The following is an 18,147-nucleotide window of genomic DNA, read 5'->3' as shown; positions in this document are numbered from 1 at the left end:
AGATTGTGCAGTTTTGAAGATATCTAAAAATGAAATAGATATCTCAAATTGATTTGCAGATATCTTTAGATACTATGGAAACCATGTGGATTGTGCTAGCATGGCACTCCAAACTGTCATTTAGAGATATCTTAAAATAACGGTTTTAAAGATATCTCTAAATCATTTAAAGATATCTCTAAATAACTATGTGTTCATTTAAAGATATCTAAATCATTTGAAGATATCTTCAAATAGCATCCTGTTCATTTAGAGGTGTCTAAATCATTTAGAAATTTAGAAAGTCTTGGTATAAGAAGGTACAGAAAAGTAACTTTGTTTTTTTTTTTTTTCCAGATCAGAAGGTGGAAGGCGGAGAGGGTATATGGGCCACTTGACGAGAATAGCCAATTCTGTTGTGCATAATATTGAGAAGGGGCCTAATAGTGCACTAATACAGCAACTTATTGCAGGTAAATCAATCATAATTCTGGTGTTTTTGCTAGTATTTAGCAAGCAATTCCATATTAAAATGTTTGTGTGTTTTGATTTTTGTATATTTGATGCATTTATTTAATGTTTACCACTCTGCTTATTATTGTAGATCTCCAGGGTGATGTGCAGGAAAGATGGGAAGGATTTACATCGGGCCACTTAGCAGAAACTAACAAGAAAAACACTGTAGATTTAGTAAGTTTTGTGACTATGTATGAAAGGCTGTGCTGCCATTATAAGAGACCTTGCTATTTAAATATGTCTTGTGATCCTTACTGGAGGTAAAAGTATATCTCTGCCAAAGAGTAACTAGGGTCCTGTGATTTCTCGATTTAAATGGTGGTAAAATGTTTTGCTGGCTGAGATCAGAGTCCAATAGCCTACACTATGTAACTCTGTACAGCGTGTCATTTCCCAACTAATAGAGAAATGGATGAGGCTGTAAACCCACCAAGAAAGTGTTTGAAGACTGGTATAGAATTCCCTTCAGACCCTGGGGCCACAAATGTGTTCTTGTCTGTCGCTCATGGGATTTCACTGATGGGTTTTCTCAGCATAGAGAAAAAAATCAGCAGGTAGAATAGTTGTAGAATAATCTTTAGTGACATAATAGCAATTATGACAAACTTTTCTGTTGGTAAGCTCTGACAATATCAGTGATTCCAATTGCATACTTCGAGGTGGTTACGGAATAATTTAAATGATTGAAAATGTAAAACCAGTCATTTTCGTCCATGAGAAATCCACATTTAATGTGCAGTATTGTATGTTGATCAGTGCTTATATGCATGTTTTTGTGCACAGGTAAATACCCACCACATTCGTACATCTAGCGATGATGAGGTTGACTTTAAAGAAAGTGGTTTCCATCAAGATTCATCTTTACAACAAGTAAGTCTGTAACTGTTCAATTTTAAATTGATTTACAACAATGACTTCAAATCTAGCTTACTAATGTATTTTACGTGTTTGATTTTTTTGAGTTCTGGTTGCATATACCTTTTTTTATATAAAAATGTATACCTATGTGTAAATTTCACATTTTAAATGTTCTGTTTTTTCAATTCATTTTTTTAAGCAAAATTAATATTTCAGAATATGTGCCACCTGTTAAGTTACTGTTTCATTGAAAACAAGGTTTTATAGTGTCAAGACTATATCATTATCGTTGGTCCTGGGCTTGCCAGGCCTTTTCTGATTATCAGATGCAACAAATGACGTCCAATTTTATTGACCAGTTTGGCTTCAATGACGAGGAGTTTGCTGATCAGGATGATGTCGTAGAGTAAGTACTACTTCTGCATGCTGTTTATAAAAAATATATATCCTTGTCATGAAAAGAGGCAATTTCATTAGTTTATTTTAGGAATAAAAGTTAGTTTGCTAATAGTTAGTGGGCTTCAACATGGGAGGGTGTCAACCAGCGTTCTCACTAAGCTTTTTAGATACTGAGAAACTTGCCGTTTTGATTGAGAAAGGGTAAATTATCAGTGAAACGTTCTGCCTCACATCAACTGTTTTAATTTATTAGTTTTTTTTGCCATATACATTTTTGAATCAATATTCCAAAACAAGTATTTCAATCATTTTAGAATTTGCTTTACATTTAAACATACACAAGATATTTATTCTGGCTCTGCCTCTAATTCTCAATCATCCTCTGATTGTGTAATAAATATAGCATTTTTATGAAAACTAGATTTACCTTTATAAAGCCTGTCTGAGATACTATCATAATTGCATTATAGACCTAGACTGCAAGCTTAACTGATGATCTGTACAGCACTGTATAAAACGCTTGCATCTGTGCTGCCTTCAACCAGCTTGAGAAACATTAACCTTAAGTTCTGACTAAAACCACACAATAGTATACTCGAGTGTAATATATCAACTAAAATCTATTTTAGTTGGATATGTTACGTAGTTGGATTTATTATTATACCACACTTAAGAAAAAAGCAGCTGTGATACAGAACTATGATGATATAACTTAACCACGTAATATTTAGAGATGCCACAAAGTCAAATACAGTAGAAAATACCCTGTTAAAATGGAAACATTAATACCTTCTGAAAACCTTGGATCAAACTTTATCTAGAAAAGTATCCCAGAGCACGCTTTAGGTTGTTTACCTTTTTGTGTTTGCTTTTAACTTGGTAGATGGACCGATTATTTGCGGAATGAGTGTTGTCTGATGTTTTTTCGACACTTTTAAGCATTCTTAGCTTATATAGAATAGATAGAAGGTGCAGCATTGCTAGTATTTTCACTAGAATCCTGAAATGATGTTGCCCTACAGGTTACGTTCATGCAGACTCTGAGCTAATAGGCCAATGTACGAGGCTGGCAGGGGTTGCTGCACCAATGTGACATGCATTTTTACAGAGGGAAGTCAGCGAATCAGCCGACAGATGCAAATATTCTTATGTTAATGCTTTGTAAGAATGCTCTCAAAATGACTTGTTTACCTCGATTTTGCAGTCTCGATAGCGGTTGATATTTATGGTAACTTGCAAAAGTTACTAAACTGAGTGCAGAGGCTCTTGACAGTTATTGAGAAAAATGCGTGCATTTTAGCCTTAGAGGGAACGCTGGTATCAAAATATTAAAATATTTTCAAACAGGTTATGTTGGCCTCTTTTCCTGGATATGGGGGTTTTCAGTATCTTTTGCTTCCAAACATATTTTTGTCTTTTTTTTAGAATGCATGTGTTAACTATACAATTACATTTTTGTATTTTGAACTGTTAATGTAGGAAATTCTATAACACTGAACCTAAACTTTTGTCAAAGTGGCCCTTAGTCGTTTTGCCCAACACATCCCAGTAAAATGTTTAACACATTATATGTAACTGTCTGTACGCCTTTTAATCATTTGCTTTATTAAAAATATTTCAACTTGCAAAATTCATCACATGTAGTTAACATGAAATTTGTGGCTGTATATAAATGACCGTAAAACCATCTAATCTTGAAGCAATGTAAATGGAATCATTTAATTACAACTGCTATGCATCTTAATCATTTCACTTTAGAATTGTATAAAATCATGCTATTTTACTGCCAACTTAGTTGGTAAGACATTTGAAGCAGGGTGTTGGTTGTAAATTACCGGCTGTTTTAATGGTAAATGGCAGGTGTGGCTTGTGGCAATACTGGCTATTTCATATTACCTCTCACCTATTGATTGTTGTAGTCACCATCTGACTGCTGGCTGGGTAGTGTTCTTACTGCTGAGGAACCTGTTTGATGGGAATTTCTTACTTGATGAAATTTGGGTGGTTGGGTGAATTTTCTCTGCTTCCTCCTTTTTTCATTTTTATAGATGTTATCTTTTAGTTAGTTAATGTTCAAATTCATATTTAAGATTAATAGATTCTGTCTTGTACTAAAAAAAAAAAAAAAAAAAAACGTTTTATAGAGAAGTCAATTCAGTGTCTTCTTTTTTTTTTTTTTTTTTTTTTTTTTTTTTTTAAGATAAATTTATAAAATTCAGAGCTGGTTTCATAGATCCTGATTAGCACTAATCATGACTACCTTAGAGTAGAGATGGATCTGCACAGGAAGTGAGGGGTGAGCGAATTTTGAATCTACATCAAAAGCGAATATTGTAGCAGACTGTCACGTGATCCTGTCCTTATCCCCCTCGCTGTTCTCCCACCCAATTCCACACAAGACAGACGGCCCATTCAAAAGAGCAGATGTTGGGGCAGGGATTGGCACTGACTGGGGCTGTGCCTGGAAATAGGGCTAAAGCTGATCCAGGATTGTTTTTGTGAGTGGGTTGGGAATTGACTTTGCTTCTGATTGGTCTGTTTCACTCTAGTCACTCGTGACTGGCGGGAAAAATAGATCACATTTCTTTTCCTGTGGACTGGCTCACTTCACTCAGATTGGTCGGTGTAGACAAACCCATGCTTTCTAAATTATTCGCTGATGTCGCTCACTTCCAGCATAGCTGGATGCTGAAAATATAGTGTTGTACGTCCCCATGTGTTGCTACAGCTGTTTAAATAACATTCCAGTAATTTCTGTTCATTAACATCCTGGCAACTTTTTACGCTTAGAACCTTAGTCTGTTTCAAAGCTATTTTTAAAATGCCCGCCCTACTGCACTGGACACTGCAAGAAGAGTGATTAAAAAAAAAAAAAAAAACACCCACAAGTGCTCTGGCTTTTCTGTTCCATACCACATCATGGATCGTTACCTGTTTGACAATGTGGGCAATAATCCTTACCCTTTCGGCGCACTAGAGCAGACATTTTGAAATTAGCTTTGAAACCGACTAAAGTTTAGAAGTGTGAAAAGTTGTCAGGATGTTAAAAATGAAATGAGAAATTACAGGTACATTAAACGGTTGTATCAACACGTGGGGACTTGTAACACTGTATTTTTTTGGAACACTTGGCCTTTAACAAAGGTAACATTAGGTAGTCCAAGAATAGAGCAATTTGGGGTCTGTTGGACCAGCCGATATATACTTGTCAATTAAACTTCTCTGCGTTTATTACTAATATTGCTTCTTTTATGTACTACTTAAAATCAATGCTGCTGTCTTCTGAGTGTTTCATACGGATGGCCATTATTCTTCAACCCTAAAATGGAGGTCTTATCCATGTATTGCTTTAAAATTGATTGATTTTAATGTCATATTTTATTTATTTCAGTATTCCCTTTGATAGAATATCGGACATCAATTTTTCCTTGAATACAAATGAAGGTGTAAGTATTTATTTTATTTTGTGTGTGTATGTATGTGTGTGTGTGTATATGTGTGTATATATATATATATATATATATATATATATATATATATATATATATATATATATATATGCATGCGCATGCATGTAGTATGGGTCTTCTGTGTGTATATATAGATGGATATATACAGTCAACCTTGGTTAACCCGAAACCCCATGGGGGATGCAGTTTAGTGTCGACTTATCCAAGGTGTCGAGTTAACCACAGGTGCAATGAGCCATGGCATTAACATGCATATATGTAACAGAACTTGCATGTTTACAGTATTTACAAGTTTTTATATTTAGTTAAATGTCCTTATGAAAGCGGTTGAAAGAACTGCAGTAAATGAATCAATTACATTACTGTACAATCCCGGTGTAATGTCCTTATTCTCAGTAAACATTTAATGAAGATTCAGATACACAGGTGGGTCTCATTTCACGTGAACTGTATTCCATGTTTATTAGTTCACATTAATTATGTTTATTGCTATTCTCCTGCACTAATCTACCACTCTGCTGGTGCTATTCTCGCCATGTCTATCCACACACTGTCTAATCCTTCAGGTTCTTGACCTTACTTCATTATTTGTACTGGTCACATTGTATTACTTAAAGGGGCAGCAGCACATTTCTGGACACTACACTCGGGTACAACTTGTATAGTTCAATTTGAAATAAGAATGGGTAAAAATAACTACAGCGTACAAAAACATTCAAACTGCAAAAAATGTTGACATACTTTTACGTATGGGCTTGTATTATCTAACTTAAATAGCAAAAGTTAACAAATGTACATTATACAGAATTAACTTGGTGAACAAAAGCAATAATAAACAACTTGGCACACTTAAATCAAGCATTGTCGATTTTTTCGCAATAACCTGAGGTTTAAAAAAAAATCTGTTTAATCTTGTTTTTAATTGCATATTTAATTGATACAATTACTGCATCCACCTCATTCAAATGTGTGTTGTTGTTGTTGTGATTATTTATTAGTAATAGTATTATTAACAACCCAAAAATCGGTGCGTCATAAAAACCCTGTTTTCTTATTTCTGGATTAATTTTGTTGGTCCCTCCTTTATGGTTTTATATTTATTTATACAGAATGTCCAGCATTCGCTGTTAAATTGTTTGAACCAACTGCTCAATCACAACAGTCTGTTTATTACTCTCCTTACCTCATTTAAAATTAATCTGTATATGTTCTTATTTGTTTCCTTTAAAAGGCTATTACATTGTTTTTTATAACTTGAAAATATCGAAATAAAACGGAGCATTCACTGAGTAACGGTTATGTTCAAAAACAATATATTTTAAAATATAGGTTGGTAGCTATCCACTTGCAACAGCATTGTTTATACAGGGATGTCCCACTGAAAGTAGTCCCCATAAGTAGTACAGATATTACAGTGTATAAATAATCACATGATGGGCGGCACAGACATGTGCAGGAATCCTCGTTAGTCGCCGCTACCAAATCTGGATTGCTGCTTAAAAGGGATACAACTCTGGGAGAAGGTTCTTCCCAATAGTATTTATGTCATTTAATTGGGATACAGTATTTTCAAATGATGAATGGAGATTGCTTTTCAGAGCAAGATTGGTTGCTTAGCAGAGCGCAGCGAGTACACTGACTTGCATAAACCACATTGAACTCTTGAAGGAGCTGGAGTTCCCTGTAGTGTCTCAGGCTGCTGTTGCAAAGAAAGTTGGCATGTCAACATTGCAGGTGCCTCACCTTGTGACAAAATGGGATTGTATTCTTTTTTATTTCATGTAGAAATAACCAGCTTTTTTTCATTTGTTAGGAATAATAATAATAAAAAAATCATCAACCCATTTTTAATTATTTTACATTTCATTTCGGAATAAAGTGATTTTTAAGGTCATCTCAGTTGGTGCTCTTATTTGGGACAGCCACTTATTCGTTATTAACTCGGTTTATAAATATAACTCCCAACATGAACATGGACTGAATGCCAGTATCTAACTGAAATACTTACGGGGCTACATTCAAGTGGGGCACCCTATATCTTACTGACATGATGTAGCTTCACAGGCTTGCAGAGATCCTGAATTAAAAAAAGAAAAGTACTCTATCTAAACTCTCGTATTTCATTTGTTGTTGTGTTGCTGCATGTAGCAGAACAACTGTAAGAAAGTGTATTTTGAGAAGTGAAGGAGTGTTTACAGCACAGAGGTGGTACAGCAGACTAGATGCATTCTGTGATGCTTACTGAAACTAACCGATACAACAGTCTTTCTGTCCAATGGACAGTGGTTGGTGTGTGTGTGTTTTTTTTTTTTTTTTTTTTAAATGTACTTTTCATTTGTAAGTCCTTCACTTTTAGTGCTTTGCTCCATAATACAGTTCCGTGACTGACGTTCTATTCAAACGACAACTGTACTTGCGCTGCGTACACTTGAGTATTTTGAAACAGTGCTGTAGAGAATGAGTTACAGTATGTTGAATGTCAAGACAGAGGACAATTAGCACGCATTAAACATTAAGGCATAAATCGCAGAAGTTAACTGCAATTAATTAGCAGCCCTAATTTATATATAATATACTGTGGTTACCACTGAATACATGATGCACTGAATAAGGCTTGTTTGCTATGTTTCTGCATTATTATTTTTCTTAAATAAGTTATTCTATAAGGAGTGCTGGCTTCTTTCTACTTTTTTTTTTTTTTTGCCACTGCAGTTAATTTTACTTCACTGTCATGTGATGCTTTATCTTAAGTCCTTTTAACTAACTAGTGTTAAACTACATTTGCACTGATTTTTCATTGGCTACATTTACATTAGTTTAATTGAATGTATGTTTTTATAATTAATTCTAGCCACAGGCAAACATAGCTTTGTTTGAGGCATGCTGTAAAGAGAGAATCAAGCAGTTTGAAGATGCTAGTTCTGACGAGGAAGATATTTGGGAAGAAAAGGATTTTACATTTACACCGGAAGCTGTCGTGGAACTTTTCAGGTCTGCATCTAAAAGAGCCAGCTGCACCAGGTATTCAGAGATAAAAAGCTTTATTAGTTTGCGCGAACAAGAACAGCTCAACACATCAGTGTTAGGAAGCCCAAGCAGTGTTCTCCCATCCAGAGTTAGCATACAGTTATTGTACCTTTACAGAGCGACAGGGTAGTTTCCCTTTCAACCAATAAGCTAGAGCCAACTCAGTTAGTGTAACAAAGAAAGGGGGACAGGTATTTACAAGGTAGTATAATAAAGGTTAGATGGAAAGGTGGGTTCGCCTTGATCAACCGATAAGCTGGAGCCATGTTCCTTTTGTCACACCACCCACAGTTTGGTTTTCAGCTACACGTACCTGCAGTTTAATACATTTACTTTATTTCTATAAACTTAATAGATCATAAACTCAGTGCTTTAAAGCATATAACTCGGTGAGTAATTGTAGTACAGAGTATCAACAAACAGGTACAGGAATGGTTCTGTGCAATTATTCCCCTACAAAGCACAGAGGTGTACCAGGTAATTATTACGTCCAGACACACCAGGTGGTGCAAGATTCACTATTATATAAATACTTCTGTGTATTTATTTTGAAGTTCTGGAAGCACCGACAGTGAAGAAAGCACAGACTCTGAAGAGGAGGATGCTGTTAAACGGGATCCGTTTGAGCCAAACGGCACCAGTGCAGATGACCGAATGGAAGTTGACAGCGTTGAAGGTAACTAATAAGTTAGATGTTGAGTATCGCATACCATATAAATTCCTTATGAATTACGATTTATTTAAAGTCTACCTAGCAACATTCAGTAAAATTAAGAGGATTTACATTAAAATTAAGCTGCATAATATGCATGTTTTCATCTGTAGCCAAATACTCCAGGAACATCCATGCTTCTAAAGAGAAGCATCCTAAACCTTATCTTAAATCGCAGTTTTCCCCCAAACTTTTAACTTTAATCCGAACTTGAAAATCACTATTCTCTGTACAATAAATGCTATTCAGTGTTAGTGTTCCCAGAGCATGTAGTACTTGATAAATCAATAATGTGAGTATAATGCCGGGACAGACAACTGTTGCAGTAAATGCATTCCTCATTTATGCACTTTGTATCTGTGTATACATAATCGTCCACTTTCCAAATATGTGTGAATAATTAAACTGTCTAACAAATGTTACCTGTCCATGTTATCCATTTAATATGAGTGAAACTTATTTTCTGTGCTTTCAGGCTCTGGGTGGACAGCTAATTTTGATGATGTACCTATGGATACAGGAAATACAACCACAGCAGTAACTGCAGCAGGAGATTCATCTGGGTCTGATGTATGGGGTACAAGTGAAACATTGCAAGGAAAAGAATCTGGATGGGCTAATTTTACAGACTTTTCTTCAGAAGAAAGGTGCGAGTAACATAATCTCTTATCAATGGATAATTTAAAAATGTTTTTTTTATTTGCTTTGGTGGCAAGTACAGATTAAAAGAATTGTATAGAATTTCAGATTAGGATTCTTTATTTTAAATAACACTGTGGACTAGTCCACAACTATTATTGTCTGTACCAGTATTAGATGCTAAATACTGCATCTTTTCAGTCCCAAAGATCCTTTAAGGAGTAGCTCTCCGGTGGCGATGGAAACCAGCTCGGAGACTGCAGATCCCCTTGGTGTGAATGTACGAGCACAACCGCAAGGTAAGTAACCACTGGAATCATTAACATTTCTAATCACCTTTGCACTAAACTTGAGGGTATGTTTATCCCTATGTTGGACCAGGTCTGACATTACAATTTTCTCTTTCCAGTCCGATGTCGGACCCTGACCGACATCATCAAAAAGATGTAAAGCACAGGTCTCTAGTCATTTTTTTCTTCGGAAAAAGCCGAGAAAACCTTTCAATGGCTGAGTGTGACTGATAGGAGCTGAATGAAGCCGGAAAAAAGGGGGGGCTTATCTGATAGCCCCATGCACCACAGGATAACATGGACACAAACAAAGGAGATAGCTGCTTCTGCATCCAGCACTCAAAGAATATCACTTTTTTGAGATGTTGTAGTAATAAAATAATTATTTGGATCACATTATTGAGGAGTTTGGTAATAAAACGAGTGATCAGGAGAGGATTTATCAGTATGCACGCCTAAAAAGATTATGTGAAAAATACAGTGAACAAGGGTTGGGACTTGGTTGGAGACGGCAGTACTGAGTGTCCTTTTTGATTCAGTGCCTTTTAAACCTGTTACTGAATTATTTTAAACAGCGCGTGTAAAGGGTTAACCTTAGTGGTCCATTTATTCAGTGCTTGTCGGGCGTGCCAAGTCCAATTTATTTTTACATGCGCCGTTTAAAAATCCTCTCCTGATCACTCGTTTTATCACCAAGCTCCTCAATGTGATCCAAGTCGTTATTTTATTACTTTTCGGCTCCAATCAGTCTCACTCAGCCATTGAAATTTTTCTTAGCTTTTTCCTGAGAAAAAACGTAGAGACCTGTGCTTTACGTCTTTTTGATGATGTCAGACAGGGTCTGACATCGGACTGGAAAGGGAAAATTGTAATGTCGGACCTGGTACGACATAGGACCGCAAAGGGTTAAGCTGCCAAGAGAAGATGCAAAACACAACACTGGTACAGCAGGAAGGCGTATTTGTTCCAAGTCATTTTGATTTTGGGACATCCTCAACTCTACTCTGTCCTGTTTCAAATGATGGCTTATGTATATAGAAATTTCTTATCCAATAATTGCATTCCAGTTAAGACATCAGGTTAAATGTCTGCATCTATGTGGCTCCCTTTACCCAAGACTAATTCACTTGCAATCCTCATTCGCAGGAGAACCAATGTGTAGATCCAAAATATACGATTAATGTATTTGTCTACACATTTTTATAGAAATAGAGAGGTGGCAAGATGAATCTAGGCAACTGGAAGTGTTGCCCAGTGCAAAGATGGAAGCCAGCTCAGATGGAGAGGAGGAAGACGACGAGGGAGGAGCAGACAGAATAACTGAGACTGTCACCAATGGCTCGATGAAGGAGACAGTCAGCCTTACTGTAGATGCCAAAACGGAAACTGCCGTTTTTAAAAGGTAAAGGGTCATTGGTAGTGCCATGACTAACTGCAAGACATTTTACGTTTACTGTTCAGCACATTGTATTGATTCGATTAGTGTACAGTTGACTGAGTAATGTAAGATTACAATATTGACTGAACTGTGACCTGAGTTGAGCCTTAAGCATGTAACATACCATCTACTAAGGTGAACCTTTAGATTAGTTGGCAAATTTCAAATCATCATTTCAATCTTAGAATTCTAACTTAAGTTTTTCAAACACTTAATGAATTAAACAAAACCTTGCACGTCAGCATTAGAAGTATTTCTGCACTTTTCTTTCTTTAATAATTGAGAGATTGTGGCAAAGGATGAGTACCAGATTATATTTGACCAGATTTAAACTGTTCGGTGTAATTATAACACTTACAACATGAGATTCCTCTTTCTCTTTGGCGTGCTTGTGGCTTCAGAGTGTTGAAATCCTATCGGTATGTACGGCAAATAAGGGAGACTGTTATGTTGTATATGTCAGCCACTGCAATTTTTGTCACTTCCATTTGCATGTCTTCAGTTTATACAACTCAACATAGCATTTGTGACGCAATATTTTTCTGATGGGTCTTGTCTCTCCACCAAGCCACGCAGCATAAAGGGGTTCAGTAAGTTGGACTACTGCTGATTTTGGTGACATACCTGATGGAAGCAAAATTATTTTTCCCATAAATTGAGCATTCTAGTGGCAGAATGAAATAGGGTGTAGAGTTACTTAATTTTTAAATGTTTTCAACATGTAGCCCAGATCAAGCTTGACAGTGTTCAATACAATTAATATATTTAGTGTCCTATGTTTTCTGTTATCAGAGTAGACCCTTAAAGACAAACAAGCAAATTTCCTTTTTAACAATTTAAATATAGGTGAACCAGGACTGTTTGTTCTAAAGATTGTAGGATTTTTTTTTGTTTGTTGTTTTTTAATGTAAAATAAAAGTAACTATTTCAAAACAATATTTCAATATAATTAAGTCAGATTTGCATGCTGGCTCCAAATAGTTTGAGCATACATTGTGTATGGCTGCCGCTAATTGTTTTTATGTTTGTTTATATATAAAAATATCCCTATTTGTTTACTCTGTGCTGTTGCCTTACCGTGGTCCATTATTTCCATTATGCACGTATCTGTTCCATGTTAAATATTAAGTAACCTATGAGTAAGTGATCTGAAATTAACATCTGCTTAATTTTTAGTGAGGATGAATTGCCTACCTCTGAAGATTCGGTGAAATACACAGTAACAGAGAATACAGAGACAGAGAAGACTGTTCCTACATCACTGCAACCGGCCAACAATTGTCAAAAGCAGAGGTAAAAATAATAAATTCTATAATTATATTTTCTTCCAAAAATGGAGGGGGGTGACGATAATTCACTGAAGAAATGTATTTCTTTTCAAATGATTTGCTATTGAGGGTGAATGTCTTTTAAGTCACTAAAGCGTGACAAGGACTACTTGCACTATTGCAGTCGAACACTAGTAGATAGTAGTTTTAAACAGCAGTTCATCTTAAATTACAAGATCAAATATTGAGCTGCTATTTTTTAACTGTAGATTTTTTAAGCAACTTTTTGGTTACAGTTTACAGCACTTGGAAGAGAAGATAAAATCTCCATCAAATGATATGTTAAATGGCCCTCTTGATGTAACGACAATGGAAGAAGCCAAGTAAGTAAAATCACGTCTCTTTACTTTCCTGTCACTTGCTTAATCTCCTTTTTATGGTGATGTGTTCATTTCTTAAATTAATTTAAAACAGGTATTATGCATAGGAAATCCGTCAATTCTAAAGTGTACCCATTCTGTGCATTCTGTTTCAGAACAGATCAGCGAGTTCCTTCACCAGAGGCTGCAGTTAATGGCCCAGCATGATCTGTGATGCCCATCTTCTGCCTCAGAAGTTTCTACACAGGGGTTCTAGTAGAGTTCACTGGAAGCACACAGCCAGAGTCAGTCACTGCTGCACTAACTTCACAAGATCAGGACCAGCAATATTCATATTAGATTTTACAGACAGTTGTACAGAAAGTTTGAACTGTATGAAAACTTACTCTAATGGATACAGAAAACCTTTTGCATTTGTTGTATACTATTGTTCTTATGGGATGATCTGTCTGATCAGTATCTTGCCACACAAGTTAATAGTAATGATGCTATAGGTAAAATGATTGTATGAATAAAGTATTTTATAAAAATGTATACAGAAACCGGACATGTATAACTTAATACAGGCATTGGAACACTTAGTGTGACCAGTTAATTGAGCAGTTTTCATATGGTTTTCTCTTGCACAAATTCCATTATTTCATTTTCTTCCAAAGTAAACCAACAACTTCTAGAAAATAGTATTGTTAATCCACAAAATATTTTGGTCTTTTTTCCTTATATTAATCTGATGATTAGGATAAAAGTATAATTTAAAATATTCAACAAAGGGTTTTTGCTACAGGTATTATTTGTAAATGTTTATTGTATCCTTTAAACACAAGCAAGATTTGAAAACCTTTTGGTATAGTTTTTAACTATTTATTATTGAAGTAGTTGATGTGTTACATTACTAAAAGAGCCATAAGCTTGTTCTCTCCTGTTTTTTGTTTTTTTAATTTATTTTTTTAGTTTTACTGTTTTTTTTGTTTTTTTGTTTTTTTTTACAAAACTACCTGTCACCAATGGTTTGAAATTGCATGCAGCTTGTGAGCAGTAATTCATACTTGAGGCTTGTAATTACAAATCACCTGAACAGTGGTGTTCCTATTCACTGACTGACTGACTAACCTTTAGAGTACCTGGGGGGAAAATCTATTATCATAGGAACCCAAATATAAATTGTAGGTGGGGTAATATTCCTGATTCAGCAATGAATTGTCATTGTATTAAATTGGAAGGAGAAGCAGTCAGTGCCAGCATTTCTTAAAAACAAACTTTAGAGTTCAAGCGGATTAAGTATATGAATTGTTTTTCCCTGTTTTTATTTTATTTTTTTATTTCTTACATCAGCAGTTTTTTTTTTAATTAATATTTTTAAAGCTCAGCCTCTGGCAGGCCACATTGTCTAACTTGTTTTAATTTCTTTATGAACTGATAATGGTTTGAAGAACAAACAATTACAAAAACCCAACGCTGCTGGAAGAAATCTGCTTGGTCTCTTTTGTTTGTTTTATTTGGTTGTATTTTTAATGTGTCTTGAATGTACTGGACACAATGCATGCCAACAAGCCTATTCAGATATGTTCAATTCTGCCTTTGCATTTTTTTTTGCTGCTGCCATTCTCTAACCTATTGCTTTTAAATATTAATTTGGATATGAGATTTAAAGATAACTTCCAGAAATACACCCTTTTTTAAAAAAAAAAAAAAAAAAAAAGTTTTTCATTTTAAGCCCATGCCTTGTGTGGCATTCTTGTTTTAGTTCTGCGCTTTTGCTTATCTCTATTTTACCAAGTCAGACTATTTAAATGATTGGTATGGTATACCATTCCAAATTAATTGTTTTAAATGTAGTTATACAAAAAGTCAGAACCTACCTCTGCAAGACCACATGGCTCTTCAATTGTCATTGTTTGACAAAGTTGACAGTAAAGCTTTCAGCACTCTTTTGACCTTTTACATTGTAGCTAGATTAGTACTTCCTTTCCACTCGGAAGCTAGCAGAATTAAGGAATACTGCTGATGCTTCCCTCGCATGGATAAACAGGAATTGCATTTTTTTTTTGTTTTGTTTACAAGAACTGCCTTTTTAAGCGTAACTTGAAGACCGGAACTGGCATCAGAAAACTGGAAGAATTATATTTTATATTCCCTCTGCAGGTCCGTTATGAAAAAAGAGCAACCACCAACACATTTGGCAGTAAAAACTCCCATTAGCAAAACAACTGCTACTAAGTTTCTTAAACCTGTTGCTGTTTTTATTACTAATTTTTACAATCTTGCACTTTAATTTCTTTTAATGTCCACTACTGACCCTATTTTTATTGTCATCCCTGCAATGGAAACTATCACAAATGACTGATATGCTAAAAGAATGATTGGTGGTGCATTTGAAGATTCTCAGGTACATTCTGTTAATTTCAGTTCTGGGGAATGTTTAACTGTGAGGGGTGCGGGGTAATATATAGGTCTGCCATGTATAGGGCAGAAGGTAATTGTTCAGTTCAAGCAACAACATTTAGCCTCCAGTAAGAAACTTGGATGAGACATTATGTAAAAGGATTTTTTTTAGACTATACAAATACAATTAAAAAAATAACCATTTTGGGTCTAGTTGAAATTTCCATCATTAATGACAATTCATGGCATGCCCTATGATTTGCACAAATATTAATGTAAATCAACATATTTTTTTTTACAGGAGTAATGTTTGTGAAAAAAAATACTGAACATAATAAATACTGAAACCTAAAATTGCTGTTTAGTGCAAAGTAATTGTAGACACAAAACCCATGTAATTGTTTCCAAATCTTGTGGATGGCATTCTAAATAGTTCTACTGACCAATTTAGTGTGTCTGAAAGGCCACAAGGGTGTGCTGTAAACCTAAATGCAATACTGAGGAGAGTTGGAGAATAACTGATGGTACAATACAGTAGCCTCTTGAATATGTACAGTACGCTTAGCTTTATCAAACTAAAATTTTGTTGCTGTTACCTTTTGCTATTTTAAAATTCATTTAAATACTCCCTAGCAAAAGTTGCATGATTATTATATCAACATTATCAAAGTGTTTAATGCTGCTTTAATTGTAAATAAATGTGGCAAAGTAAAAAAAAAGTCTGACAACAGTATTAACATTTTGGATTTAAAAAAAATAAAAATAAATAAAACAAAAACATAAATGAACCATATTTAACATTTTTATAAATCAAATTTCAAATGATCAGATTCCTGGTGCTTGGAATGTACAGTAAAAGTTGTCACTTTTTTTTCAGTTGGAGTTACCATATTTAAAGAAAGTCAAAGGAAAAAAAAAATTAATAGCAGCAGCCGCCAATATTCTTAAGAGCAATGCTCTAATGTGCACACTTACATAACATTGTTATGAAGTAGGCTTATATATTTAGGTGGTTTAAATGACAAGAAAGATTACATACATATAAAAATAAACTGAAACTAAAATTATTACTTTGCCTAGCATGTCTAAGATTTGTTTGAATGTAGGAGAGAAAAAACGGACCTTTCCCCGAGAGGGCAAACTGGAGGATTCTGCTGTCAGTCTGAAGTAATCCTCATGAAGCTATCTTGTAATCTAAAACAAATTGTAAAAAGTGTGTATTAGGTGTTTACAGATAGATTTATAAATCCAGGGAATATATTGAAAATAGTCCAAAATTCCCTTACTAAACATGCTCACCCTTTACTGTTGATAATATCAGTGTAAGAACAGTCAGGTTTAAGACTAACGCACAGTTCTGTGTTATATTTTCAGTATGTTAATGCTTAAGTGCAGGAAATACCTTTGAACAAAGTTTCAAATGCCTTAATTTTGGTGTCTTTTTTTCTTCTGAATGTGCATGGTTTTGATGTGCAGCTGTGTGTCTTAGACAAGGAGCACTCCCCCCATCATGAAGCTGTGCACTGGGAGACTGCCCCTTCAATTCTGCACTGGCACTTGGCAAAATTAATAGCTTTGTTAAATTGGTGGTAGTCGTAACCTAGGGGTATAAGGAACAGGCACAAAAAGAAGCAATGCTTTCAAATTTGGTTAATGAATGTACATACAGTGCTCCTTTGTTACTTCATGACCTGATATGTACGAAAAATAATTTTCAAGGTAATCAATTACTGAACAATCTTTCAACGATTCTACAAATTAATTTTTTAACATTATAACCACATAGTATATAGTCCCATGTAAGTAAACTGTCATATTTAAATGTTATTACCTACTAGTTCCAATATCACAAAATATAAAATTCAGTTTGTGTGTTTTTGGGACGTTCTTGTCATGAAAAATGTTTCTGGAAGAGTCCAAATTGAAGGCATCGAGGATGCAGCAGTGATAAATAATGAAATGTGTGGTCACTGAGAGACTGCTGAGCAATCCTTTTTGTTGTTTTCATTTTAACAAATATTAACGTCTTTGTATTATCCACTTTTGGAATAACAAGTGTTTGCATTGACACATAAATACTAAAAGAGAGTGCTGTTCACATAGTACATTTGGCCAACTGAATAAAATCCAAAAGAATGTCATTAAGTAAAAGTTAATAAAATTAAAGGCAACATCCAGTCAGTCACTGCTTTTTTGCCCCTCACCTGACAAATTATTTTTGATATAACAGTAGGTGCGTTGTATGATTTTTGGTTTTGAGTATCATCACAGCTTCCATACACAAGAACCACCTCCTCCATACTTCCATCGTAGGTATTGAATTTGCTGTTCATGTCCAATTTGACTAAAAAGGCATGTGCTAGGTATGCACAAATCTTATTGTAGATCCAACCCTAAAACAGATACATACATCGGTACAGCATATATTTTTCTTTTCTTTAGAGAAACAGTAAAAAATTGTTATAATTTGAACTCCATTCTGCTACTGTATGTTATGTAGGCTATTTCTAAGAAACCGGTGTGTTACACAATTGTTTACCAGATAGCTGACGTTTTCCATTAAAAGTACTTGCACAGATTCTCACTCCCACATTTTGATCCCCTTATTTACCAGTGCTTCGCTAAAAGCTTCAAAAATACAAATGCCTAATATATTGTAAAATATAACATTGTTTTATGAATGATTATCCCTCAACCCTTTATTTTAATTTCTAAATTATTAAGCCACCTTTTTTTTTCCAAAATGAAATGGAATCCTTTGCTTAAACAATTCATTGACTCAATTTAAT

At 34.8% G+C, this 18,147-nt stretch overlaps 1 protein-coding gene across 4 annotated transcripts in view; it reads left to right on the top strand.

Annotated features, from left to right (window-relative positions):
* The window catches only part of LOC121294587 (serine/threonine-protein phosphatase 6 regulatory subunit 3-like), a 28,042-nt gene extending 12,770 nt beyond the window's left edge, over positions 1-15,272 (top strand). For 2 of the 4 annotated variants that reach the window (XM_041218427.1, XM_041218426.1), the window contains 13 exons: positions 337-452; positions 584-669; positions 1,279-1,365; positions 1,662-1,759; positions 5,144-5,198; positions 8,074-8,243; positions 8,804-8,925; positions 9,437-9,608; positions 9,802-9,899; positions 11,097-11,292; positions 12,505-12,621; positions 12,893-12,979; positions 13,132-15,272. In XM_041218427.1, the coding sequence (XP_041074361.1) occupies positions 337-452; positions 584-669; positions 1,279-1,365; positions 1,662-1,759; positions 5,144-5,198; positions 8,074-8,243; positions 8,804-8,925; positions 9,437-9,608; positions 9,802-9,899; positions 11,097-11,292; positions 12,505-12,621; positions 12,893-12,979; positions 13,132-13,183 (1,456 nt within the window). In that variant the 3' untranslated portion in view covers positions 13,184-15,272. The remainder of the gene's footprint in view (positions 1-336; positions 453-583; positions 670-1,278; positions 1,366-1,661; positions 1,760-5,143; positions 5,199-8,073; positions 8,244-8,803; positions 8,926-9,436; positions 9,609-9,801; positions 9,900-11,096; positions 11,293-12,504; positions 12,622-12,892; positions 12,980-13,131) is intronic. The other 2 variants (XM_041218430.1, XM_041218428.1) reach the window with 2 other exon arrangements.
* Positions 15,273-18,147: the final 2,875 nt, after the last annotated feature.

Source organism: Polyodon spathula, chromosome 19, assembly GCF_017654505.1.
Source record: "Polyodon spathula isolate WHYD16114869_AA chromosome 19, ASM1765450v1, whole genome shotgun sequence".
NCBI classification, from domain to species: Eukaryota; Metazoa; Chordata; class Actinopteri; order Acipenseriformes; family Polyodontidae; genus Polyodon; species Polyodon spathula.
Note: the sequence above shows the minus strand (reverse complement) of the source record. Positions and strands in the feature narration are given on the sequence as shown.